The sequence below is a fragment of the Microtus pennsylvanicus genome, chromosome 2 (assembly GCF_037038515.1).
Source record: "Microtus pennsylvanicus isolate mMicPen1 chromosome 2, mMicPen1.hap1, whole genome shotgun sequence".
Lineage (NCBI taxonomy): Eukaryota > Metazoa > Chordata > Mammalia > Rodentia > Cricetidae > Microtus > Microtus pennsylvanicus.
This window is the reverse complement of record NC_134580.1, coordinates 38,502,243-38,522,491: the sequence shown is the minus strand read 5'-3', so window position 1 is coordinate 38,522,491 and position 20,249 is coordinate 38,502,243. Positions and strand designations below refer to the sequence as shown.

At 46.7% G+C, this 20,249-nt stretch overlaps 1 protein-coding gene across 2 annotated transcripts in view; it reads right to left on the bottom strand.

The window, feature by feature from the left end:
* The window catches only part of Zfat (zinc finger and AT-hook domain containing), a 171,155-nt gene that overhangs the window by 112,199 nt on the left and 38,707 nt on the right, over positions 1–20,249 (bottom strand). For both annotated transcript variants that reach the window (XM_075960878.1, XM_075960877.1), the window contains exon 3: positions 11,513–11,764. In XM_075960878.1, coding sequence (XP_075816993.1) covers positions 11,513–11,764 — 252 coding nt within the window. The remainder of the gene's footprint in view (positions 1–11,512; positions 11,765–20,249) is intronic.

Sequence of the window (20,249 nt, the reverse complement as noted above, 5' to 3'; positions counted from 1 at the left end):
GGTTTCTGGAGTTGTACTCAAGTGTGGGAAGCTCAGGCCTCCGTCTCCTCTGAAAGGTTCAGAAGTATGTAAATGGAAGCCTTCCCAGTGTGATCTTCTAAGCCCATGTCTAACCCCCTAATGTTTCCCACTGCTCACAGCTCTAGGTGTCCAATTCCTCCTTCCCCAAGCAATACAGAAGATGAATGTGAACTTTGTACAGAGAGAGCATCAGAGGCCTCTGAATAATAAGCACACACCTGTGTGCCCACACCCTTCACCAGCACTACCTATGCTACAGACACCATACTCCTCAGGAAGACAAGAGGACAAAATACCTGGCTAAGGGTGCTGACAGGACTTTGCGGGAGGCGAACACTGAAATAATCTAGAAGACAGCTATTAGCAAGAAATTTAAAGAGGTAGTGTTTGCCTGAGACAAGCAGCCCAGTGTCAGAACATGGAACAGGCCAGGCTAAGCAACGGCTGAGACAGTGGGACATGGTAAAAGCTTCAGCAAGAAGCAGGTCCTCAGTTTTCTTTCTGCATTGTCTAGAAAGACAGGGTCTTAGGTCTAAAAGGAGAACCAGAAAGACAGTGACTGGTCCAAAGTCAATGTGAACTCTACACGAAGATGACAAAAGACCACAGGGTTAAGAAAGGAAGGTCAAAGATCAAGACTCCAGAAGTTGCTGGAAGGCCAGGTCAGCAGAACCAGGAGACTGGAAGATGTGGAGGTGAGTGGAAAGAAGAGGCTATGGTGAGTCTGGAGTGTCTCCCTCTGAGGAGTGGTAACCCTGGAAGCCTGGGCTAGAAAGGAGCAGCTGATCCATGAGACACGAAAAGCTGGGGCAAAGAACAAAAGAACAGCAGCATCTGGGGTCAATTGGAAGCAAGTACTGAGCAGCAGCCGCCAGCATCATGAACTTGGCCTTGCACAAGTTCCAAGCAACACTGGGAAGGCTGCACAAGAGCAGAGAGAAGGAAGGGGCTTCAGGGAAGCCCAGGCTTACTTACCACAGCAAAGAGGATGCTGGGACTGAGTAGAGAAGAACCAGCACAGCCCTGTGATTTAGAGATAACCAGGAACTGGATAGTATAGGAGAGGGCAGGTATCCTAAAGAGAAACCTCACTGCTGTGTCTGGGCCCCACTGTTTGGGGGCTGCGAGTGTCCAAGACAACTGAAGGATGAGTGGGAAGGAAAGGGGAGCCCCTCACATAGGAGAACAGATGGTGGCTACAGAACACTCTGAGTGTCCCACACAGCAGCAGCTTCTGCCCTAGGGGACTGGTGGATTCCCTCAAAGGGTAAACACTGAGCACCTACTGTATGCCCAGCACTGCTGTAAACACTACAGAGCTGCTGAGAAATGACATGCCCACAGAGCAAGTAAGCTGCAAGGCCTATTTATGGCAAACTCATCAGGATACTGATGAAGAAAAGGAAGGTGAAAATCTTCGTTTAGTCCCCAGGGAAGCAGGCCCCGGCGGAATGGAATTCCACCTTCTAAGCCATAGGTTTATGGCAAACAAGCTCAGAAACTGGCCAAGTTGCAGAGAGAGGAGAGAAGCCAGGAGCTTCTGGGAGGCCTAGGTGAAGCACAGGAAAGAGACACTGGGGCTAAGCCCTGGGATTTAGAAATGACAGGAGCTGACTGGTATAGAAGATGGGTGTCCCACAGAAAAGACCTCAATTTATGTTAGTGCCCCACTGGTTTGGGGCTGCTAGCATTCTATAACAGCGGAAGGATGAGTAGTTATTCAGAGTAAAAAGTAAAAAGGGGCACCCCAAAAACAAAGGATGCCATGCTTGAGAGAAGGGGAGAGAGAACAGGAAGTCTTCATTATGTATTCCCGGAGTGGGGGGTAAAGTGGAGGGAGGGGAAGTATAGCAGCCAGGCCTTACTAACCTGGCAGGTAGTACAGAGAGAACAATGATGGGTGTGCTGAGGGGAGGAACTATCTTCAGGGTAGGGACTAAGTTGCTTCATGTTCTGGAAAGACACAGTTCGTTTAGGGGGAGCAACTGTGGTTAGAGGCGATATCGACAGGGAAAAAAAGCACAAACAGGCAGCAAAAAGAAACAGTCAGCATCAACACTCATCTTCCAGGAGAGAGTGTGATACTCAGAGGACTGCTGGATCCACACTCATCTTCCAGGAGAGAGTGTGATACTCAGAGGACTGCTGGACACTCATCTTCCAGGAGAGAGTGTGATACTCAGAGGACTGCTGGACACTCATCTTCCAGGAGAGAGTGTGATACTCAGAGGACTGCTGGACACTCATCTTCCAGGAGAGAGTGTGATACTCAGAGGACTGCTGGACACTCATCTTCCAGGAGAGAGTGTGATACTCAGAGGACTGCTGCATCCACACTCATCTTCCAGGAGACAGTGTGATACTCAGAGGACTGCTGGACACTCATCTTCCAGGAGAGAGTGTGATACTCAGAGGACTGCTGGACACTCATCTTCCAGGAGAGAGTGTGATACTCAGAGGACTGCTGGACACTCATCTTCCAGGAGAGAGTGTGATACTCAGAGGACTGCTGCATCCACACTCATCTTCCAGGAGAGAGTGTGATACTCAGAGGACTGCTGCATCCACACTCATCTTCCAGGAGAGAGTGTGATACTCAGAGGACTGCTGGACACTCATCTTCCAGGAGAGAGTGTGATACTCAGAGAACTGCTGGACACCCAGCACTTGCGAACTCTCAAATGTAGCTCAGAGCGTCTTCATCAAGTCACCAACAGTGGTCACAATCACAGCAGAAGGCACAGAGTTGAAGTACAGTCCAAATCTCCAAGGAGCACACCTGGTGTCTTTGGGATTACCTGACGACCCCAGGCACTCCTCCATGGAGAGTATTTAACATAAGCAATGGGGAATTTTACAACACTCTTTGCAGGGAATGACCCCAGAAATAACAAACTTTGAAGGCTCTGAAGCCACTTTCAGAAACTTGACATATTGATTTCTGTAGGCTGAAAAGCGTTTTTCAAAAACACCAGCTGTTTCGCATAACAACAGGGGAAAACCATTTCTTTTCCCAGTTCCTCTTACTATTGAAATTCAGATTAAAATAAATAAATGTTGAATACATATTCAAAATGTTATTTTAACTTGCCAGGGTTCAGAAGAGAGGGGGAAAAAACCACTTATTTTGTTCTCTTCTAATTGTTTTAACAAGCTCTAGAGTCAAGGTCAATTTTTGAAATGTCACTGAAGTACTCTTTACAGTGCATGGACGGGAAGAATTATAGGACTGCTTTCAGACTGCAATACTGTGTTTGGCAGGCGTGGGAGCACGGTGCAGTGTGAGCAACTCAGCCCCAGGCAGCTGGGCATAAGGTAACTTCTCCATTTGAGAGGTATCCACGGAGACCAAAGGGTGGAAAAACAGCGAGGTCTCTACCTTTGCATTAGGTAATCTGTGAAATTAAATTCCTTTTAGGTCACCCAGATCAATGAAGGACGAGGCTGTTTTCCACACAGCTCATTACTGTGTACACTGATAATCCTGGTAGGAGGACCAGGCCTGCCTGCCTTGCTGCAGTCGCTGCCTAATTATCACAGAGTGGACTGCAAACAACAGGAAGCATGCATAGGGACTTCCATTGCTTACTAAGGTAGATGAAAGCCTCCCCGCCAGAGGCTCAGGGAAGGGATGTGCTCTGCATCCCTGGGACAGAGATAACACTGATTGTTAAGGAAGGGATGTGGTAGAACCAGGCACGGCCAGGAAGAAAAGATCTTGCTCCCCACCTCTCCCCAAAGGAGTAGGGGACTCTGGATAAACACATGGCTAGACTTGGATTCCTAGATGACTAAATTAGAAATGGAGTTTAAACACAGGCTGTTTTGTCGATTTTTAACTAGTCTTACAGGGTCACATACTGTGTTGTTCAATTTACACAGCATTCTCAAAAGGACAGAATCACAGATGTGGAGACCAGATCAGTGGACGCCTGTCGGAGTGGGGGTGTGAGTAAAGGGACAGCAACAGGTGAGCTTTGAGGGAGTAGGACAATTGTGCCACCTGCTGGCAGAGCAGCTGACAAGTCTATATGGAAGACAGGTGACCGGACCCACACCAGCACACCAAGAATCTCAGTATTAGTTTTGTGTGAGGGTGTGGGGACATGGGGCCACTATGCTGTCTTTGCAACTCCAAAGCATAATGTTTATTTGTAAGGGGTGTTTAGACTTTGAACTGCAAGAGCCTTTTCTATAGATCTTATATTTTAACATATTTTATTGGCTAAAATTTATTAAGAATTCCTTGACATGAATGTATTGATAATAATGTGTGTACAGTCTTATTTCTCAAGTTATGCAGAAATATAATTTCCAGTAATTTTCAAATATATAGATTTAATGAAAGCACATGAGCAACAGAAACAGGCAGAGGCATATTTGAGAGCACGGCAACAGCTTTCTGAGCTACAACATAAAAGGGCAAGAAATTTAAAGCCAAAAAGAAATACAAGAGACTTTAAAGGATAAATGACAAACTGCGGGGAATATTTGCAGCACACAGGACAGTTCAGAGGCACGATGAGTTAAGGACATGAACGAGGAAAACCCCCACCATATACAAACACAAATAGGCAATAACTAGCCATGCACAGAAAGAATCCACTAGTGATGAAAGAGCTATGAATTAAAAGTTTTAAAGCAAGATTTGCATGAGAGATCAAAAGGATAACACAATGGAGGACAAAGGAAGACAAAGCCTGAGCTGGAAAGGGGCTGGGACCTGCATTCTCAGGTCGGTTTGACACTACCTGAATATGCTGTAATGTAAAATATTCGTTCTTTACCCAAAGTTATGCGATGAGACATTTTCCTAAGTCAATAATGGCATGCAAAGACTCATGATGAGATTGTATGTTAAAGACTGTTTTAAAATAATCCTATTGTCCCTTAACTATAGGCCTACAACTATGAAGAAATAGAGTATGGTATTTAAAAATGACAACAGTAGGCATTTGCTCATTGTTTGGGGTTGGGACACCTAGTAAAACAGTCACAAGAACTACATACAGGCTATGTCAATCTTTTTCAAGCTGGGAGTGATGGTATATTCCTTTAATTCCAGCACTACAGAGGCTAAGCCAGGCAGATCTCTTTGAGTTCAAAGGCAGCCTGGTCTACATATCAAGCTCCAGATCAGTCAGGGCTACCATCATGGTGCTCAATCTTCTCATCGAAGCACAGGAACAATGGCTTCCTTGTTAGGTTGGGAACTCAATGAGGCATTCACTATGAAACTCTGGGAGTATCCCGTGTAACCTGAGAGGTACTAGAAAACAGCTCGTGCAATAATTAAAAACAATACAAACTTAAAAAGTATACCTGGGGTCATATAGGGCACCTAACAAATACCCCAGAGCCAGACAAGGGAAACTTCTCCAAGCCATTGGTCAGAGATCCGTGAGACTGCCTCCAAACAATATAGGGAGCTGCTAATTGTCTCTCAGAACTTGAAGGTAAGTCCCTATCGCTGAAGATATCACATCCTTCAGACACAGGACTTGGAGGAATGGAGCAGATCTAACCTGGAAGCCTCCTTCCTGAGGACTGGTTCTCATATTATCAGAAGGAGCTATACAAGTTTCCAAGGAAGGGAAAAAAAAGAAAGAAAAGAAAAATCGACAGTTCTACCCAGGTGTTAAGCCTATGAACTGCAGCAATGACTGGTCTAACAAGTGTTCCAATAACCAAGAGCAGTCTAAGTGGACTTAAGGTGATTCAATAAGAGGGAACGCTTGATACTGTATACCTGACCAATTGTCCCTGGCTGGAGAAGTCACAGACTGTTTTGGACCATAAGTTGGTGGGGGCTATCTATGAAGAAATGTAGTAACACGTATTTTCTGACTAGGCAGATCTGCGGTCAGGAATTTAACCACACACAGACACAAATACCTAAGGAGATTTTACTAAGTCCTTGTTTATAATTACACACACACACAAAAAAAAAAACATAATAACACAGCTTGTCACTGGCTGTGCCAAGGCTGACCTCAACACTGGAACATGGAAACCCTGGAAGATGATGCCACAGTGCCACATAGTAAAGTCATCTGGAATGGGAAAAGATGAAGAACTAATAAGAAGAAATAGATTCTATGCCAGCTAGATGAGAACTTATTACTTTGCCCCAAAATTAGACCTAGACCTGGGAGGCAGGAAGGAAAGTTCAGTACCACAAAAGAGCTGAAGTCCCAAATACCGGGCATCTTCAGAAAGGTCCTGGCATCTCAGTCAGCCAGGACAGGCCAAGGCTGTGGAAGCACAGCAACCAACACTTAATGGCAGAGAACCAGTCTGCAGATGACCAAGTAGAAATCAGAAAGGCTGCCTTAGTGGCCAGGGCTCTTAAGATGCAACAAGAATCAAGGAGGATGCCAGAAGAGAGGAGGGGTGGGTGTATGCACATGTGTCTGTATGTATCTGCATGTGGCATGTAAGAGACAGTGGACAGAGAGGAGGTGTGGGTGTATGCACATGTGTCTGTATGTATCTGCATGTATCTGCATGTGGCATGTAAGAGACAGTGGACAGAGAGGGGTGGGTGTATGCACATGTGTCTGTATGTATCTGCATGTGGCATGTAAGAGACAGTGGACAGAGAGGGGTGGGTGTATGCACATGTGTCTGTATGTATCTGCATGTATCTGCATGTGGTACGTAGGAGACAGTGGACAGAGAGAAGGTGTGGGTGTATGCACATGTGTCTGTATGTATCTGCATGTGGCATGTAAGAGACAGTGGACAGAGAGGAGGGGTGGGTGTATGCACATGTGTCTGTATGTATCTGCATGTATCTGCATGTGGTACGTAAGAGACAGTGGACAGAGAGGAGGTGTGGGTGTATGCACATGTGTCTGTATGTATCTGCATGTATCTGCATGTGGTACGTAAGAGACAGTGGACAGAGAGGAGGTGTGGGTGTATGCACATGTGTCTGTATGTATCTGCATGTGGCATGTAAGAGACAGTGGACAGAGAGGAGGGGTGGGTGTATGCACATGTGTCTGTATGTATCTGCATGTGGCATGTAAGAGACAGTGGACAGAGAGGAGGGGTGGGTGTATGCACATGTGTCTGTATGTATCTGCATGTGGTATGTAAGAAACAGTGGACAAAGAGGAGGGGTGGGTGTATGCACATGTGTCTGTATGTATCTGCATGTGGTATGTAAGAGACAGTGGACAGAGAGGAGGTGTGGGTGTATGCACATGTGTCTGTATGTATCTGCATGTGGCATGTAAGAGACAGTGGACAGAGAGGAGGTGTGGGTGTATGCACATGTGTCTGTATGTATCTGTATGTATCTGCATGTGGTATGTAAGAGACAGTGGACAGAGAGGGGTGGGTGTATGCACATGTGTCTGTATGTATCTGCATGTATCTGCATGTGGCATGTAAGAGACAGTGGACAGAGAGGAGGGGTGGGTGTATGCACATGTGTCTGTATGTATCTGCATGTATCTGCATGTGGCATGTAAGAGACAGTAGACAGAGAGGAGGGGTGGGTGTATGCACATGTGTCTGTATGTATCTGCATGTGGCATGTAAGAGACAGTGGACAGAGAGGAGGGGTGGGTGTATGCACATGTGTCTGTATGTATCTGCATGTATCTGCATGTGGCATGTAAGAGACAGTGGACAGAGAGGGGTGGGTGTATGCACATGTGTCTGTATGTATCTGCATGTGGCATGTAAGAGACAGTGGACAGAGAGGGGTGGGTGTATGCACATGTGTCTGTATGTATCTGCATGTGGTACGTAAGAGACAGTGGACAGAGAGGAGGGGTGGGTGTATGCACATGTGTCTGTATGTATCTGCATGTGGTATGTAAGAGACAGTGGACAGAGAGGAGGTGTGGGTGTATGCACATGTGTCTGTATGTATCTGCATGTGGCATGTAAGAGACAGTGGACAGAGAGGAGGTGTGGGTGTATGCACATGTGTCTGTATGTATCTGCATGTGGTACGTAAGAGACAGTGGACAGAGAGGAGGGGTGGGTGTATGCACATGTGTCTGTATGTATCTGCATGTGGCATGTAAGAGACAGTGGACAGAGAGGAGGTGTGGGTGTATGCACATGTGTCTGTATGTATCTGCATGTACATGCATGTGGTACGTAAGAGACAGTGGACAGAGAGGAGGTGTGGGTGTATGCACATGTGTCTGTATGTATCTGCATGTGGCATGTAAGAGACAGTTGACAGAGAGGAGGGGTGGGTGTATGCACATGTGTCTGTATGTATCTGTATGTATCTGCATGTGGCATGTAAGAGACAGTGGACAGAGAGGAGGGGTGGGTGTATGCACATGTGTCTGTATGTATCTGCATGTATCTGCATGTGGCATGTAAGAGACAGTGGACAGAGAGGGGTGGGTGTATGCACATGTGTCTGTATGTATCTGCATGTGGTATGTAAGAGACAGTGGACAGAGAGGAGCTGTGGGTGTATGCACATGTGTCTGTATGTATCTGCATGTGGCATGTAATAGACAGTGGACAGAGAGGAGGGGTGGGTGTATGCACATGTGTCTGTATGTATCTGCATGTGATATGTAAGAAACAGTGGACAGAGAGGAGGGGTGGGTGTATGCACATGTGTCTGTATGTATCTGCATGCATGTGGTATGTAAGAGACAGTGGACAGAGAGGAGGTGTGGGTGTATGCACATGTGTCTGTATGTATCTGCATGTGGTATGTAAGAGACAGTGGACAGAGAGGAGGTGTGGGTGTATGCACATGTGTCTGTATGTATCTGCATGTGGCATGTAAGAGACAGTGGACAGAGAGGAGGTGTGGGTGTATGCACATGTGTCTGTATGTATCTGTATGTATCTGCATGTGGCATGTAAGAGACAGTGGACAGAGAGGAGGTGTGGGTGTATGCACATGTGTCTGTATGTATCTGCATGTGGCATGTAAGAGACAGTGGACAGAGAGGGGTGGGTGTATGCACATGTGTCTGTATGTATCTGCATGTGGCATGTAAGAGACAGTGGACAGAGAGGAGGGGTGGGTGTATACACATGTGTCTGTATGTATCTGCATGTATCTGCATGTGGCATGTAAGAGACAGTAGACAGAGAGGAGGGGTGGGTGTCTGCACATGTGTCTGTATGTATCTGCATGTGGCATGTAAGAGACAGTGGACAGAGAGGAGGGGTGGGTGTATGCACATGTGTCTGTATGTATCTGCATGTGGCATGTAAGAGACAGTGGACAGAGAGGAGGTGTGGGTGTATGCACATGTGTCTGTATGTATCTGCATGTGGCATGTAAGAGACAGTGGACAGAGAGGAGGTGTGGGTGTATGCACATGTGTCTGTATGTATCTGCATGTGGCATGTAAGAGACAGTGGACAGAGAGGAGGTGTGGGTGTATGCACATGTGTCTGTATGTATCTGCATGTGGCATGTAAGAGACAGTGGACAGAGAGGAGGTGTGGGTGTATGCACATGTGTCTGTATGTATCTGCATGTGGCATGTAAGAGACAGTGGACAGAGAGGAGGTGTGGGTGTATGCACATGTGTCTGTATGTATCTGCATGTGGCATGTAAGAGACAGTGGACAGAGAGGAGGTGTGGGTGTATGCACATGTGTCTGTATGTATCTGCATGTGGCATGTAAGAGACAGTGGACAGAGAGGAGGTGTGGGTGTATGCACATGTGTCTGTATGTATCTGCATGTGGCATGTAAGAGACAGTGGACAGAGAGGAGGTGTGGGTGTATGCACATGTGTCTGTATGTATCTGCATGTGGCATGTAAGAGACAGTGGACAGAGAGGAGGTGTGGGTGTATGCACATGTGTCTGTATGTATCTGCATGTGGCATGTAAGAGACAGTGGACAGAGAGGAGGTGTGGGTGTATGCACATGTGTCTGTATGTATCTGCATGTGGCATGTAAGAGACAGTGGACAGAGAGGAGGGGTGGGTGTATGCACATGTGTCTGTATGTATCTGCATGTGGTATGTAAGAAACAGTGGACAGAAAAGCAGAGACACAGAGAGAGAACAGTAACGCCCATAACCCACATCAATGAGTTACAGAGCCAGGGCTGTCTGAGTTTCAGGTGTGGAGATAATACGACCTGATCCTAAGCAACTGCTCTCTAAAACCTATCTTCAATTTTCCAAAATGACTTTCGGGTTCCAGCTGAGACACAACACAGACCCCTACTGAGCACACTGCTCACATTGTGGGATAACTGTCAGCCCACTGCCATGTCAGGATTCTGTTACCACACAAAGTGGCAAGGGTCACATGGCCACGGTTAGCGCTCTTTAGGAGATTGGAGAGATGTCTTAATCAGCTGCCACAGATGCTGGCAATGAGCCTCAGCCACCCACCTGGACGCTTGTTAAGTATAAATTGATGAATTACTTAATAATCCATCCAATCTGTGCCGGGATTTTGCATACCAGGCATCCTGCTTCATCACTGGGAGACATTTACAGTAAACAAATTAAGAACAGCGGGTCAGAGGATGGCCTGGGGTCAAAGGTCAGGTCCTCTTGTTACCCAACAGACACCAGGCAAGTGTCTTCCCTTTTCAGCGTCAAGTGTGCTGTCCTCAGAACAGCCAGGATGACAAAGGTTCTGTAGCCACATGGATGTAACAGTTAACAGAGGAGCTTATGAATACTGCGTCTTCTGATACGGCAAGTGCTACGCCAAGCTCTGGAGAAGCCCTGTCTCACTTAACACTCAGAGAGCTCACACAAAAATAGCAGGTTTTCTTCCTGTGTTACTGATGAAGAAACTGGAGTTAAAGCAGGCCAGCAAAGCTGGAGCAGATTCAAACCCTGACCACATGCTGGGCTCCCACACAGCACACTTGGCACAGTGCAGCCAGCCCTTCAAGAACTCCATCATCTGGGTGTGCCTCGAAGAGAGAAAGAAGGTTATCTGTGAGTTTGCCATGCTGTGGCCACTTCATGCCATACTTGCGATCACCCTCAGCCCCACTCGAGGGCTTCAGTGCTGCAGCCCAGCCAGGAACCCAGCCAGAGGAAGTACAATGATGGCTTTTCTTCAAGAATGCCCACCACAGTCCTCGGTCACCAGTGACCACTCAGCCTGCCACCCTTGACTCCATCCATCCACTTAAATGTCCCCCATCTCACGCTTGAGCACTGTCCAGGTCCCCTGTGTTCATATTAGGATGACTGCTCTCGATGACTGCCCTCAACAGTTTGCTTCCAAAATTTCCCTGTTCTCCTGACACATGAACGCCCCAAGGTGGAGATAAGAGTTTTCCCACTGCCATAATCCCCACAGTTCTTCTCCAAGCACCTCTGACCAGCATGCTGCAGCTCTTATCTACTGCGTGACATCTTCACCTCAGGGACTATTCTCAGGAACAGTAAACGACCATTATGAACCAGATGGAGTGCAGGCACACACTACTTCCAAGCAACAAGCCTATAAAAGCAGGTATTGGCTGTTACTGCTCTAGATAAGAACCTGACATGCAACACTAACCTGTGACTCCTTCCTCCTCACCCAGATTGAGCACGATGATGCAGATGTGCTTGCGCAGCTGGCGGGTGTTGGAGAACTTCCGGTAGCACTTGCTACACTCCAAGGTGCTAGGGGCCAGGCCACTCCCTTCCTCTGGAGCCAGGGGACCGTCCTCACTGGGGCTCACGAGGCTTTCTACCATCTCCTCTTCAGTGCTGGCCTTCTTCGTGGAACCCTTGGGCCTGCCTCTCTTTCTCTTCATAACCAAAAACTCTGCAAAAGAAACAACAGGGCAGGGGGCAGTCACATGAGGAGCAGAGCAGGACCGTTACTCAACCTCTTTGTGTAAGTGTGGTCAAGGTCTGTGTTTTATTAAAAATGAAACGTCTGAAGTGGTTCCCCAAATTACCAGCTGCAAATATCTTTAATGCTGATGCTAATGGTAATCGATTTTGCAATATCCTGCTTCAAGACTACCAGCTGGTCAGAACCTCTACACACAGTCCTTCAATAAAGCTGGAAGGGGGCACAAGTTCATGTTGTGAGGATGGCGGGCAGTACACAAATCCTGCCCTTATTAATCCTCACTTCCACTTAAACCCAGTTCTCAGAAAGTGCTTCAAGACCCCTTTGCGAATGGTTTTCAGGGACTGATGAGAGCACCACATTCCTATTATGCAAGTAATCTGATTATGTCAAAGACTGAAACTGTAAAAAGGAGGGGAAAAGTATTATAATATAAAGCCACAAATTACAGGGCAAAAGATAATAACATTCTTCAAGCTGCCTACTGACCTAGGAATTTTTAAATAGTATGATCAGAACTGCTTCAGAGTGAGTTCCAAACTACATTTTTACAACAGCATTCTGGTCCATTAGTGCTCATCATGAAAATACTGGCCTCTAGAATGAAGGTGGAATTAAGCAGGAAGCAGGAGCAGTGGACAGAACTGAACATACAGTCATGTGAACTGGGACTGATATAGTTTTATGAATGTGATAAGCCTTGGAGACAGTCCAAGCAGGGGTATGGCCCCAGCTTGGCGACACCCCAATGCTAGAGCTGGCACTGAACAACTCCTCAGGATTGAGTAGAGGGGTCCTAGGGCATGGTGCCATGTTAGGTGATGGCTTGACTGTAGAATGGACAAGACTCTTCCTGCTGTCTAAAGAGCTGAGGCTCACACAGGGAAACACCAGTGACTCTGTAAACGCTAGCACAGTGGCACCCTTTAATCAAGGGGGTCACCCAAGCCCACAAAGCAGGGAGATGGGAACACAGTCTGCAGGGCAGAGCAGCATAACTATGTCCTCTGGCCACAACCCACCTCAACCCAGGGTCCCCAAGCATTCAGGGACACTGGGCACTAAAATGGAACGAGAAATTTCCCTGTGTGACAGAACCTCTGCAGAGCTATAATGCCAAGCACAGGTCAGCACTGCCTGAGGATCTAGTCCACAGCCTTCTCTGGCCTAGGTAGCCAGCACAACTACAGACTGCACTCCATCTCACTAGGGCATTGGGGGTGGGTAAAACACACTACGGGACCAGACAAAGCACCCAACAGACTGAAGCCCTTTGATCGCTTTGTCAGAACTGGATACCACCAAGGACAAAGGCTTTGTCCCAGGAGGACCAGTGGCTGGGCACTGCAGGTTCAAGGAAGGAATCCAGTAATGGAGTAAGAACAAAGCCTTTGCGTCAAAGTCTTGAAACTCCCTGTTATTATTCTTTACAACAACACACGCTACCAGACAGAACAGCAATTAACATCCGGGAAGCAAGGTTAACAGAACCTATAGAACACTCCTCACACCCCTCAGCTGAGCGGCACAGCCAGCACCCAGCAGCTGACTGAAGTCTATGGCCCAGCACTAGCCCGGTGAGCAGACAGAAGCTGCTCTCTGAATGCTCTGAGCATACAGCTGTGTAGTCAAGATGAATTTAACCGACAGAGAGGTCTGGTCCTTGCCCTGGGTGACCTCCAGGCCCTTACGTCCTTTCTGATAGATGTATGTGTGCCTGAGGGCTTTGGCCTAGGTGGCACATGATGGGAACTTCGCAATACAACACAGCACCTCTGACCTTCAGAGGGACCAGCGGGAAAGAGACTGGAAGACCTAGGAGAATGGAGATCACATTCCCTAGGCCCTCCAGCCCCCAGCAACAGCTGTGAGCTGTGATAGTGCGAGAGACTCCCTACGTGAGTCTTGATCTCATGGTGCACAAAGGATATGAGGAGGTGTTGCCATCCAGCACTAAACGGGAAGCCCAAAGCTCCACTGAGAGCCATCCTAGTCCCACCTACAGTCCTACATGTAGGACTTTGCTGCGTTCTGTAAGTTCCTCTAGCAAATTACTGAGCCGGAGGAAGACCACAACAATCCCCCAAACTTCAGCTAGCCATTCAAAGAGGATGGTCTTGGGACCTTTCCACCCGTCTCCCCCCACCCCAAAAAAAGCTTATGACTTGTGTCTTGTAGAGAACCGTGCCCTCAGCTGGAGGGCCAGGAAACCCAGTGTAACGGGTGTCCTGCGCTTTGCCCAGAGACACAGTGTGCTGGGCTGGCAGTGCTCATGACACACAACGGGAGCACAGCACAGTGAGCAGCACGACACACTGGCTGTGAGTCCCTCTGCCAGCAAACTGGGGGCTCTCTGCAGCCCTGGTTATGCCTTAGCGCCTAACCCAGTGTCCTGACCCCACAAAGCCAGACCAACTAATGAGCAGTGTGGAATCTAGTGGTTAAGAAAGAAATAAAATCAGCCCTGAAAGCTTCCAACACAACAGCGACAAAACTAATCTTCCATCCTCTGCATCCGTAATTCAGATCCTCGGAACCAATTTGTTAGCAAAAAATGAAATATTCATAAATGAGCTTGGAATGATTTAAGTTCTGAAAACAAGTTGCTGCTGTCAACTACCCACATTCATGAAGAGCTGAAAATTCTGGGGCTGGGAGGAAAACCACACAGCCTCAAGTCAAAACATCAGGATAGGCCTGGCTAGGCGCCTCCTCTGCTCCTCCATGAATCCCTTAGCTCAGTCTGTCACTGAGCTCTGGCCATTTGCCCTCAAGTCTGTACAGTAAGCAGCCTTTCCAGTCTCAAGCGATTGTGTCCACTCAAGTCTGTGCAAGCCTTCTGCTCCAGGTTTTTCCTGCCACTAACCCTTGTCTCCTTACCATTTCCTGGCTCTGGACTGTTCCATTGTTCTGGATAAATCTGTCCCACAATCCTCAGGCAAGGTATTGGGGAACACTGAGCACCAAGCATGATGTATCCTTTGTCTTCTCAGGAGTGGAGCAGCTTGAGTGGTCATAATATGCTGACCCTCCTAAGATCAAGGCTGCTACAGACCCCACAGAAGGAGGGCTGGCAAAGACAAGCAACCCTAAGATCCTGACCCCTCCATCCTACTCCAGCCTCCCAGATGCACAGGTCTCAGGAGGTGCTAGAGCACTCAGAAGATAGGCAGTTAGTGGAAGGGTAGGCTCCATCTATGCAACTGTAAGGATGTTGTCAGCTGTGCAATGTGGGACTTCTTTGGTGAAGCAGCTGTTTTGAGGTCCTATGTTCCTATAAGTAATCCATCTTCTGTGTTCCCTTAAGGAAGTCCACTGAACTCACAAGTTCACCAAGACAGACCTGGATGAAATCATTTCTCTGTCTGTTCATGTCTCCCTAGGAAAAGTAACACAACACTTTTCCATGTGCCCTTTTGCACATGGTCCAAACACACACACAAACACACACACAAAGGAGGGGGGAGACAAAGAGGGAGAAAGGGAGAGAGCAACAAACCTCCATTCTCTCTTCTGCTTCCCCCTCCACTGTCCAGTGTAGCTGCTCAAGTTTCCTGAACATGCACATGTATCCTGCCTTCTCTCCCTCGCTATGTCCACTTCCTCCCTGCAGGTCAGACTCAAGTACATCCTAGAATGTGGTCCAGCTCAAAGCTTAGCACCACCTCCTTGATGCTGCCGACAGCAACTGAGGTAGGACTAGCCATGTCCTCATTTGACTGGTGTCACACACACACACACACACACACACACGGGATGTGCACTCAACCACCACTTCGTATGTCTTTTTCCTCTCCTCCTAATATAAACCCCGACACCTGAGCTGCCTTTTAATCCCTGGATCTCCCTGGATCTTAAACAGAACTGGAGAGGAGTAAGCAGGTAAGGGAAAAAAAAATGATCACTGGGTGAAGATAGCAAAAAAGGCTTTTGGAGAACACGCTGTGTCTTGTGCTTTAAGTTCACAACAAAAGAAAGGGGCAGAGCCATGGTGCTTCAGAGCCCTGGAAGCCAACCAACCCTCTCTGCCACAAAATCACCCTTGTAGATCCAAGGCCAAAAACCCTGTCAAAGAACAGAGAGAATCGCGGGAGGTTTTTACATTCAACCAAAAGAAAAGAAAAAAGCCCCCCCCCAAAAAAAACAAAAGTTAATAATGTAAGCCTTTTCTTTGTACATCACTCAAGTTTTGGGGCTCTTTCCCAGTTATTATCTCATTTTACTGTTATAAGAACTTAGTGAGATGTGTGTGCCAAACATAATTCACTCTATAGGAAACAAACAAAAGACCCAGAGGTTCCCAAGGCTTGGCACTTTTTCCAGAACCATTTGCTGAGCATGCACAGCTGGACTGTGGGTGTCCTTATTCTCCACCACAGACTTTACTGCTAAAGCCCCTCAGGGCCAGCTAATGATGCTCAGCTGTAAACATCTGGATGGACCCAGCGTGCAGAGCGGAGAAAATGCCTTTGAGTAGGACAGCCCTGGATTCAAACCTCCCTACACCTCAAGTTTGTAAGCACAGCATAGTCTCCACTTTACAGAGCCCCTGTTACAAAGGTGGCCACTGTGACAGCGGCAGTGCACTCAAGGACGACTGGCAGGATGGCAACTGTCTGTCATTGCACCACTGCCCTAACATTCCGAGATGTGAAATCCTACTGAAGAAATTCCTGCCTTCCCACCCAGGCCATCGACAGATCATGTGACTCCTAGATATGTGCGCATTCCTGTTCACCCTCACTCAATGAATGTTCTTCCTTGATTTCACTGTTTTAAAATAGCTCACACACCAAGAGACCAATGTAGAATTAAGGTTACACTGATTTTTATCATGGCTGCACCTCGGATAACCAGCCTCCCAGTGCTCTTACATGGCAGCTTGATCTCTAGTCACAGTGGCTCCAGATCTTGGGAAATCTGGAAAGACTAACAATGGAGGGCCCCCGACAGTCAATCTTCCTGACATTTATTTCCAAAGCCCAGGAAGCAATAGGGGAGACAATGAATTATTTATCAGAACCCAGGGAGCATAAGCCTTTTAGGTTTCTGAACAATGCCATACCCCTCTGTGGAGAAAGACTGTGTCCTGTTCCACAGCACAGCTGAGGCACCAGAGGCTAAAGGCCAGAGCTCTTTTCTCCCTGCAGGTTTATCAGCCATACTGTGGAAATGGCAGTGAAGCTAATGATGCCGAGGAATGAACACCGAAGGCACCATGCTGAGCACCTCACAGGCACTCCTTCATTTAATCGCCAGGTACTTCATCAGCCCCATCCCAATTACACAGTCAAGAACACTGAAACAGGGTGGAGAGATGGATCGGTGGCTAAGAGTATTATAGTTTGTTTCCTAGCACCCACATGGGGTGGCTCACAACAACTTCTGACTCTAGTTCCAGGGAATCTGATGTCCTTTTCTGGTTTCTGTTCATACCAGCACACATGTGGTGTACAGATAGATATACATACAATCACTCTTGCACACATATATGACAAAACAGATAAAAATTCATGGATTTCGGGGGAAAAAAAAAGAACATTGATACTTGCAACAATTAGTTAAAATGACCCAAGGTCACAGAATTAGTAGGTGGCAAAGGTGAGATGTGAACAGAACTGTCTTAGTCAGGGAATCTCACAACCATGTTAGAGCAAATCACTCAGACATCAAAATGGCCTTATCTGATGAAAATGTCCAGAAGAGACAACAAATCAGGTCTAAAGTTTCTGACATCAACTTCCCTAGGAAGCCGTCTTTTACCCTCAACCCAGAGCACATGATCCCCACTTGAGTACCCCAGATTTAGTGCCCCAAAAGCTCATGAGTACTTATCATCCACCAGCGAGGAAAAGCTAACAGGCATGGCATCTGGGATCTCTCAGCACCTAACATAGCAACCAGGCACAGAACAGACCCGTGGTCAATGGGGAGTGGAAAAGAAAGGAGAGATGAAAAGGAAAGGGAAGGAGATCCTACAGAGGGATCTACCAAGGGGGAGAAAACAATACACCCCAAACCCGTAAGTGCTTCATCATGAAATGAGCACAATGGCCGAGCGGTGGTGGCACATGTCTTTAATCCCAGCACTCGGGAGGCAGAGGCTGGCAGATCTGTGAGTTCGAGGACAGTCTGGTATACAAAAGCTAGTTCCAGGGCAGGATCCAAAGCTACAGAGAAACCCGGTCTTGGGAAAAAAAAAAACAAAAACACAAATACCCAACTTTCCATGTACACAAGTACCAACACACACACACACACACACCAAACCATATGTCACATTCATGTGCGCACGCACACACACCAAAGAGAATAAACTTGATCTACTTGGCAATTTTTGTTTTGATCACAGCTTGAATCACAGCTAGAGACTTGAGCTGTAAAAGGAAGAAAGTGAAAGGTCATTCTGCAGACCAGACCTCTGTGAGCAAAGAAGATTAAAGGCTATCAAAATAAACGAAAGGATTTAGGAACCTTCACATATAAAGGTAGAGAAAGACAATAAATCAATTACTACGCAGTTAAAATTTTAATTAAACTATTTCAAGTATCTTTCCAGTTAAAATGAAGTGTGAAGGTTAAACAAACATGAGTGGAAGCCATCAGAGAGAAACTAAGCCTGGACAAGCATCAGATTTTATGGACTTTCATGGGGAGAAAGATGTCGGGGTCCGGTGCTAGCCTGGACTCTCAATTATTTCTCTTGACCATATCCCAACATAAACTATCTCTCTGGACTGGCGTGGAGGCACGGAAATAAAGACACGACTCACATAGCTTTATCGGGAGGGAGATTCTCAGTGGTCCCTCATGAAGTCCTGAGTTCACATCCTGAAGAATTCCTGTTCATTTATTCTCCAAACAGCCATTATACAAAAACTTAACTTCGGGGAATTACATTAGCATTCTGTCTCCTAGAACCAGGTGAATGGCTTTTCCTCAAGTCCACAACTACCTGTCTGCTCTGCAAGCTAGCTGTCACTAGGCTTGAATCGGCATCTCTATAAGGCATCCTCCAAAGTACAAAGAAAGAAGCAAAACATCATGGCTTTTTGTTAGGTTAGCGACAGCCTGTCTGGCAGGATAGGTGACCCATCTCAGGTATGGCCTATGGCTTGGCTGCCATGCCATATAGAAATATGGGCCTACGGAAGGAGAACATGGGGCTCCTAATGAAAGACTCAGGAAGACATTCTCTCATTGTAAGAACCTGGTTCTAGATATATACGAGAATGCCACAGAATAGCAGCTCAGTGGTGAGAGTGTTTGCCTGTGCTGCTGACCTTCCTCAGCATAAAAAGTTTCACTTTTCATTATCACCATTATTCACAACCAACTCTGATCCAAACATATCAAATGAGCAATTCCAGAATGAAACAAACCCACAGCATAGTGAAATCTCCAGGCATCATCAGTTTGCTGAGCGTACACACACTGTATACACTACCTACTGTTAGCCATCCCATGGTCTTCTTGGTCATGAGAGCAACTACTTCAGGTATTAGAGTGCTTATGTTTAAGCAATCTTTATTTTACTTAAGAATGACCCCAAAATATAAGATAAGCCATGCTGGCAATTTTAGTAGAGACCATCGTCTTAATTGTTCTGTCTAACGTTACTGCTGCTAATCTTTCACTGCACTACATATGGAATAGAAGGTGGAGAAGGTGGATCCTGAGAGTTTGTTGGCCAGCCAGCCAGCCTAACCAAAATGCTGAGCTCACAATGAGAGGCCTGTCTCAAAACAATAAAACAGAGAGTGGGGGAGGAAAAAACAACATCTTGCTGTGGCCTCCACATGCACACACAGAAACACACACATACACACAAAAGTTTAAACACAGAATTACATAAACCAGCCATTCCATTCCTAGGTATATACTCAAACGAAATAAAAACGTGTGCAAACCTGAACATTAATGTTCATAGAAGCATTAATCACAGTAACCACAAAGTGGAAACAAGCTAAATGTCCATTAGCAATGAATAAACTGACAAAGTATAGTAGATCCATGCTCTGAAATGCATTTGATCCATGAAAAAGAAATGAACTGGCACATACTACCACATGGATAAATCATGGAAAAAGCACAGAAGTAAAAGGAGCCAAATACAGAAGGCCATGCTTTATGACTTCTGTATCTATGAAACATACAGAGCATGGCCATCCACAGGGACACGAGGTCAGTCAGGGAGCTCTAGGGCATAAGAGGGAAGGAAAATATGATTGCTTAGTGGGTACAAGTGCTGGTTTAGTTTTGCTTCACAGTGATGAGAATGTTCTAGAATTAAGTTATTGTTAGAGTGCACGCATTTTTTTTTTTTTTTTTGGTTTTTTGAGACAGGGTTTCTCTGTGGTTTTTGGAGCCTTTCCTGGAACTAGCTCTTGTAGACCAGGCTGGTCTCAAACTCACAGAGATCCGCCTGCTCTGCCTCCCAAGTGCTGGGATT